This window comes from Microtus ochrogaster, linkage group LG3 (genome assembly GCF_000317375.1).
Source record: "Microtus ochrogaster isolate Prairie Vole_2 linkage group LG3, MicOch1.0, whole genome shotgun sequence".
Lineage (NCBI taxonomy): Eukaryota > Metazoa > Chordata > Mammalia > Rodentia > Cricetidae > Microtus > Microtus ochrogaster.
Window position 1 is genome coordinate 28,141,146 of NC_022029.1, and position 8,164 is coordinate 28,149,309.

Genomic DNA, 8,164 nt, shown 5'->3' on the forward strand with positions numbered 1-8,164 from the left:
AGAGAGAGAGAGAGAGAGAGAGAGAGAGAGAGAGAGAGAGAGAGAGAGAGAGAGAGACTCTGGGCTTGGCATGGGCTTTTGAAACCTGAAAGCCGACCCTTCCTCAAACAAGCCCATGCCTCTTAATTCTTCGAATAGTGCCACTTTCTGGTGACTAAGCCTTCAAATATGTGAGTCTGTGGGGGTTTAAACACAGGAAACCCAAAGTGAACTTTTCACATACCTATAGTTTTTCTGTTACCTAACGTATGCTCTGTTTTCACACAACTGGTATTCCACCTTTGCAGATAAGCTGGTATCTCACAATTCTATTGAAACGTCATACTACCTGTGTGTAGTACTGATTCCAGAGGTCAGTTTGTGTTTCTTAGCAAAAAGTCGGCCCAAGATACTAGCCAGGGCCATGACATTTTGTAAAGAACCTCAATTTTGGTTGAATTGGAACAATTTCTGTAACTATAGTAATCTGATGTCCAGTACTAAAGCAATTCACTTCTCTGGAGTATTGCTGTCCCTGCTCCATGGACCCCAAATAATGGCCAAACAGGATTAGATCTATCACTTAGCGTTCTTCAACTGACTACTCATTGGCTATGCCAATGATGAGAGACCTCTTTGTAAGCTGTCAGTGAGTGAGGCCCGAAGGACACAAGATTTCTCCTTTGTCTGTTTTTTTCCTTAACTTGTGTTTATGTTCTGTTGGAATTTATAAGGCATTTGTGATCTCTCTCTCTCTCTCTCTCTCTCTCTCTCTCTCTCTCTCTCTTTCTCTGTGTGTGTGTGTGTGTAAAATCATTACTTCTAAGATTTCATCTGATTCACTTGATTTGGAGGCTTTTACAATGGAATTAATATTTTTTGTGGAATTGTGTTGCGTTAAGCTTTTTATTTTGGGTTAAATCATTGGTTTTGTGTGTGTGTATGTGTGTGTGTTTACGTGTGTGTGTTTAATCACATTGCTTTTTTTCAAATGGAACTCTGCGCAATTTTCAGGATGTAGCAGGGTTGAAGTTTTGTTTGACTCTGTTTGTCTCTTCTCTATAACGTTTGGGTCACCAGGCTAAATGGAAAACAGTGTCTGCAAAAATACTCACTATGCATGGGTAGGCCCACTATGAAAATACATTAAAATAAAAGCATATCTAGAAAAAAACCCAAATTTATCATCTTTCAAATGACAATCATTCTAGGATATGGAGGAATATTGTGACTTCTTTTTGCCCAAGTGTATCAGTTGTTACGTTAGGAATGAGTAGAAAGGAAAATACAAATAAATAAAGGTGGCGGTTATTCCTTTGTTGATGACAAACAGTAGACAAGGAAAAGGTAAACACAAGGAGACAGTAGGGCCATGAGAGTGAAGAGGGGGTAATTTTGTAGGGGGATGAGCAAAGAAATATAATCGGGTTAGAAGCCGTTAGAAGACTGAGACCAGAAACCGTGAAAACCAGGCCAGCCTGTGTTCTTTGGGCAAGTCTCTGAAAAGGAAAATAATACGGATAGAATAGAGACCAGGAGTAGAGGGGAAAGGGGAAAAAGAGACCGAGCAGGACACAACTGGCCTGCTAATTTGACAGTAGATATTAAATAAGACTCTTATAAATGCGAAGGAGAGAGAGCTGGATGGGTTCTGAAGTATAAATGTAGGGAGCTGGAGAACTGTCTCTCTTGTGGTTTAGAGTGCAGTACTGTTTTTTGCAAAGAACCCAAATTCTGTACCGGTACCCACAGTCAGAGGCTTGTAAACCCATCTCCGGGGATACAGTGCCCTCTTCTGGCCTCTTTCGGCACCTGCATACGTGTGGCAGGCACACAGACAAGCAAAATATTTAATTCTTAAGTAAAGATGCCATTTAGTCAGCTTGCTGACTGCAGCCTCAAGCCTCTCAGCTTTCCTTTCTCTGCTCCCGTCTTTCTAAAAGGTCACTTAAAATACCTCCGTCTGGGGCTCTCCGGATCTTGCTCCCAGCCTGAACGCTTCAGCTGTCGCACGCAGAATCTCGTGTCTGCTCATTGCTCGTCACTAGCCGGCTACAAAGCCTTTACCACCAGAGTCGCCTTTCAAATTTAATCTTCTCCTCTCATCAAGGCGTCCTTTCTATCTTTTACTCGTTCTTTGTGAGCTTAGTTCCCTGCAGTCAGGCTCGTGGTCCTTGGAGCAGGAATAGTTGCCCTGGAAGTCACCTGTGTGGTATTTTCCAGGTTTGTGTTTAGTGCCGTGCAACCTCGTTGGGACCTGTCCAACCCTTGTAATTCTGAAGAATCCTTGATATGTTTCTAATGACTCGGTGTCGCTTCATTCCCAAAATGTTTTGCTATAGAAATGACTATGTGAGGTGCGTAGGTGCAAGAGAGATTTTCAAAGAGGTAAACAGAACGTGTAAACTGCCAGCCACTGGTGACAAACATCGACCGCAAAGGGAGAGGGAACGCTAGAAGCCGAGCCAAATAGAAATAACTCACATTGGATTTATTCTTTGTTATGGCGTTTTTCACACATGCAAATACAATTTAGCTGACATCTTTGTCTTGTTAAATAGGCTTCTACCTATTTTTAATTCCATGTAAAATATAGCGTTTCACCCCTTTCACATGTAAAGCTAGGGAGTTTGGGAATCTCACAGCCGGATGGTACCCCAGGAAAGCTTATGCTGGGATTTGAGATTTGGCGCCACAGTACACGCTAGAGGATGTTTTTTCTGTCATTTAAGCATTAGGAGATGGGCATGTGACTCACTGGCCAATAAGAAAAGTTGCTTAGCTGCATAAACCATCCAATGAGGCTTTCAGATGTTGGGAGAGGGCGGGTACAGCAACGGGGATGCCACTTCCCGTCCAGCCATTTTAGGCGTTTGTGTCTTCTCTGGAGAGAGACCCGCAGGTTGTGCCCCCAGTGTTTGCGTCTCATCCCCTGATTACAGGAGCCGCTGGACAACACGAGGACCCCCCAGTGACCGAAAATGGTGCGTGTGGCCGGGCGTCCCGGGTGTGGGGAGGAGGTTGTTGCAAGCGGAGGCGACAGTGGGGACGCGGCCTCCCCGGGCAGCTGAGTCTGCGTCTGCGACTCATCGGGCTCCGCTGGGCCGCGCTGCCCGGGTCCCGCTGGGTGGAGCCGGGTCATCAGGCAGAGTCGCGGTCCTGTCCCTCGCTGAGCGCTCGGTGCTGCGGCCTCTGTAGGCATCTGAGCACCCACAGCCTCGCGACTCCGCAGCCTGGGCGGTGGCAGCAGTGTCGCGGTGACACTCGGGACTCTGGGGTTCGTGCGTGTGAGTGTATGTGTTGGGGGGGGGCAGGGTGTGGTGACCTTGGGTCCTGAGGGACAAGTTGATGTGTTTCCAGTGCCAGAATTTATCGGATAAAAAAAAATAATTTCACAAATTATGTCTGTTTCGTTGTTAACAATTAGCCGAGTATGCCCGATTTTGCTTGGTAACCAGCCACTGGCAATCACGGGTTCTTATATAACAGTCTAATTACTGACATTAACTGGCAGATAAGATGAACATTCACATAAAGATACACAAATGCGCAGGTCACAGAATGGCTAAGAGCTGGAGTGGTGGAGTTGAAAGTCTGTTCTGAAGTACGAGGCTTTGAGCAGAGACAGATGCAAAGAAAAGTCTATAGGGGACCAAAAGTGATGTCCTAGCAGCGCGGGACAGATGTCAAATGTATATGCAGTGGGCATGAGTAAGTCAATTTAAGTTGGCTGAGTGACCTGGACAGGAGAAACCGCACTGGAATTGGAGTCCAAGGACTGGCTCCTGACGGTTGCCTTGCCGTACTTTGTCTTGGGATGTTAACTTCTGTGGTTCCGGGTCAGGGGGTTTCGTGCGGGTATGGCTGATAAGCGGATTTGTGTGTTGTGTCTAATATGGTTTGGTATATTTTCAAGTGTCATCGTTGATGTAGTCAGTTTGTCCCTCCTGGCACCAGATCCTGGTTGTTTACTGTGCTGCCTTCCTTTTGGGGGAGGGGTTCTTATAACTTCAAATTGGAGTCACTTTGGTCGGGGTTGTTGCTTATTAAAATGGAGTCACCCTTGGCTTGACTCTGTAGGAAAGCAGATAGTCCCTACGGTATAGAGTATCAGTGATCAGTCTGCTGTGTCTTCCTCGCTGTCTCTCCTGCTTCTCCTCTAAGTCTCATAGATCCAAGGGACGCTTCCTCTAAATTCCATGACCTGTACCCGGAATCATAGTGCTAGCAATAAACCCTGAATTTGTACCTTCTTCTGACATTCCCAAACTCGTTGGAAAGGGAGATCCACATACATGGATGACATGGGGCTCTGTCATAATTGCTAGTGCCCTCAGGTGTTTCTAGACGTTGCTTTCTGGTTTTAAATTGTATTTATGTATCACTATTGTATGCACAATAATAATGCATAGTGTGTGTGTGGGGGGTGTTCCTGCATGTTACGACTTCTTGCATTTTGGAGGTCAGAGAACAACTTCATGAGATACTTTCTCTCCTTTACGTGGGTTCCCAGGATTGAGCTCCTCCTGCCTTTACCTTCCGAGCCACTTTCCTCGTGTCCACACATTATTTTACAAGGCAGAGTCTTGGTAGAGGAAGGCCTTACAGTATGTGAATGCAGTATTGCATCAGGAGAAAGCCCTACGTGTTAGGTCTGCAGAGTTCCCCATGGTTTCCGGAAACAGGGCTTTTCTAACTCTAAAGGAGACAGAAGTGAGCAAGTGTGTCAGACGTTCACAGAAGGCTCTAGAGCCTGGTGTGGTGGCAGAAGGTGGCACAGTCAGTTCCAATTAGAGCTCTCAGTTTTCTTTATATGTGCTGGCTGCTTTGTCTCGACTGTTTACCGGCTTCTGGCAGCACCAAGAACATACATTCATTAGTCACTTAGGCCAGAGGGAAGACTGGGGCCCAAGAATGCCAATGAGCCTGGACTCCGGCCCACCCACCCCACTCATCTGGCTGCTGAAAGAACATAATGTTAGGAGCCAGCTATTGCTTAGGAAGTACTGTCTCCAGCAACCTTCCCCTCTCACAGATACTGACATCCACCTTACTGAGACATTGTCCAAGTCACTTGCTCACAAATTTGCCAGAATTTCTCACCCGGAGAAGTGAGCTTACATCAAAGTGGGTACCAGTGGCCACACATCCTGCTCCTCGCCCCCTTCACTGGCCCACAGACTCCCCTGCCTCTCCTGCCTGGTAATCGGACAGTCTGTAGCCTGGCTCCTGCTTTGAAACCAGTTCCATCCCCAGAAAGCTGTGAGATCACCTCTCCCAGGCAGGTCCACACTCATCTCTTTAGAGCTCAGGCCCTGCTCTTGCCTCTCCGTCTGCTCCAGAGAACCTCATGGGAACCTTTTGGCCACCTTACAGAAAAAGACCTGAGATAATGATCGGCTGGAGAGCAGAGCAGACCGATAACCACCCTGGCCAGGACTGTCTGTATACAGCTTGCCTTCCATCTTAAACCTTTCTCTTTTTTAGTTATTACAATTTTTTTTTTAAATAGAAGTACAAGCCAGATGCCATATCTGGAATCATCAAGCCCATTGATTTGTTCTCCCTGACAGAGCCAGATTGATTTATAGAACTGTTGTTCTTTGACTCTCGTTACTGTGTCTCTTATCGGCATATTGGGACTGTTTGGCCAAGCTTCGTCTGTCATGATTACCAGAGTCAGGATGTTGAGTTTGAAATTTTTTAGTCACGCCATGAACTAGGAAATATTTGGACTAAGTGAACTGTCTAACTTCTTTTGTTATATTTATTTTGTTTAATGTGCATTGGTGCTTTGCCAGCATGTTTGTCTGTGTGAGGATGTCGACTCCCCTGGAACAGGAGTTATAGGGAGTTGTGAGCTGCCGCGTGTGTGCTAGGAATCAAACCTAGGTCCTGTGGAAGAGCATCCTGTGTTCTTAACTGCTGAGCCATCACTCTAGCCTCTGTCTTAATTTATGTGAACACTTATTATGAGCCAATTTGTTTTAATACAAGTAATATAGAAATGTAAGCATGTGTAGACAGGAAATATACTCATTTAGCCATTCACAGTTTTAAATATAAAATGTTATAGCATTCATTTAGATTTGTCATTTGTCAGTCATAAGCTAAACTGTTCTTTTTTGTTTTATTTTTATCTATCTATTTAGTGTGTGTGTGTGAGAGAGAGAGAGAATGTCCACTAAGCATGTCTAGATACTCAAGATGGCCAGAAGGGGGCGTCATATTCTCTGGAGCTGAAGTTACAGGTGGTTGTGAGCTGCCAAACTTGGGTATTGGGAACCAGAGTAGAGTCCTCTGAAAGAAAATGAAGGACTCTCAACAGCTCAGCTAATTCTTAAGCCTTTGCATATCTTTTCCTATCATTAAACGGTGCTTCCAAAATCTGTGCTTTTATAGATATGACTTTAAATGTCAGCAACATAGAAAATTTGAATACTTACATTCTTTGAAAGTGCATCACATGTATTCAGTGTATTTGGATTATATCCATCCCACGATCTCCCCTCCCAGTCTCCTTCTGGACCTACCGCACTATACCTGTCTCCCAGCTTCGTATCCTCTTTAATCCACTGCATTTAATTAGTGTTTCCAGTATGTTTGGGGGTGTGAGGTCATCTACTGGCTGCACCAACAACCTAGCAGGAACAACATCTCTTAAGAAAACTGATTCTCCTCCATCAGCCCTTAACTGCCAGTAGTGCCTCTGTTAGCCCCTCCCATTTATTCTGAAATTTCGACTAGTTTAATCTTGTGCCATTCTTATGCAAGCAACCACGGCTGCTCTGAGTTCATGGGAGCAGCAGCCTTGTCATGTCTGGAAAGAATGATTCCCAGTAGTCCTCCCTGACCTTTGACTCCTACGTGTTTCCTTCCCCCTCTCCCATAGTGAGGTTTGTGGGGAGCAAGATGTGATGTAGATGTCTCATTTGTGGAAAGCTAAGCTTTCCACAGTCACTTATCTCTGCATTTTGAGTAATTGTGGGTCTCTGTACTAACTTCAGTGAGAGGCAGGCTTTTTTGATGAGCATTGAAAGCTGCACTAATTATTGCTATAACCGTACATATTTGGAAAGCAGTTTGACATTATGTCCATTTAGCAGAGTGTTTGCATTACATTCTCCCCTAAGGCCTGTGTCCTAGCCAGCTGTGAGTTTTGGGGTCCAGTGTATAGAACCAGCCGTGGGTTCCATCTCGTGGGGCAGGCTGTGAATCCAATCAGAAAGCGGTTGGTTGGTACCATGACATTGGTGCCACCCTTGCACCAGTGGGCACGTGCCAAGCAAGTCATTATATCAGAGAGTTCACAGCTGGCTAAGACCTTTCCCCAGCAACTTACACAGCACCATCGGCATATGAGTACCAAGTTGATTTCTCCATTTCTTGAGGCTCAAGTATGAGGTATCTTCAGCAATAGGGTCTTACCCTCAAGTTCTGGTGGGTAGCCAGGTGATAACCGTATTGTAAAGCTTAAATCTTGAAAACACAGACTCTCCCCCTGCTCTCCAAGGAGGCAGTAACACATTGGTTCTCAAATGACATTTTTATTTTTATACTTCTACACTGGCAGTGGCAAGAAACTTGAAAAAAACAAAACAAAACAAAACAAAACTTCTGATTTTGTTTGTCCCATGGAGGAGAGAGAGCACGCATGCAAGTGGTCATATGCTAACGGTGCAATTATATGGTAGTTTTTCTGAAAGGGCTGGAGAGATGGCTCAGCAGTTAAGAGCACTGGCTGCTCTTCCAGAGGTCCTGAGTTCAATTCCCAACAACCACATGGAGTCACACAGCCATCTATAATGGGATCTGATGCCCTCTTCTGGAATAAAGGTGTACATGCAGAGAGAGCACTCATACATAAAACAAATAAATCTTAAAAAATTGAATTTATCTGAAAAGTGGAAGCTGTGCTTTTACTTTTTAGTAAAATATAATTCTTTTAAAAACTTATATAGAGTAAGCTTAGCTATCTGCTGGGGGCTACTGGTTTTTTGTGGCTATATCTTCTGAAAAGGCAATTAAACATCATTCTATTAGATATATTTTGGAGCAAACCAATATAAAGGCAAATTGGAGATATTTTAAAACTTAGATAATAGCACAGATTATTAAAGAGATGTTCAGGGGAAGAGATTGGACATGGGCTTCTCAAAGGCGAGTCTCAGGTAAGTGAGGTATA

At 44.6% G+C, this 8,164-nt stretch overlaps 1 protein-coding gene across 1 annotated transcript in view; it reads left to right on the forward strand.

Moving 5' to 3' along the window:
* Nucleotides 1–2,815: 2,815 nt before the first annotated feature.
* LOC101982319 (zinc finger protein 878-like) overlaps nucleotides 2,816–8,164 on the forward strand; it is a 23,324-nt gene continuing 17,975 nt past the window's right edge. Inside the window, exon 1 of the mRNA XM_005360684.3 lies at nucleotides 2,816–2,963. Coding sequence (XP_005360741.1) covers nucleotides 2,961–2,963 — 3 coding nt within the window. The 5' untranslated portion in view covers nucleotides 2,816–2,960. The remainder of the gene's footprint in view (nucleotides 2,964–8,164) is intronic.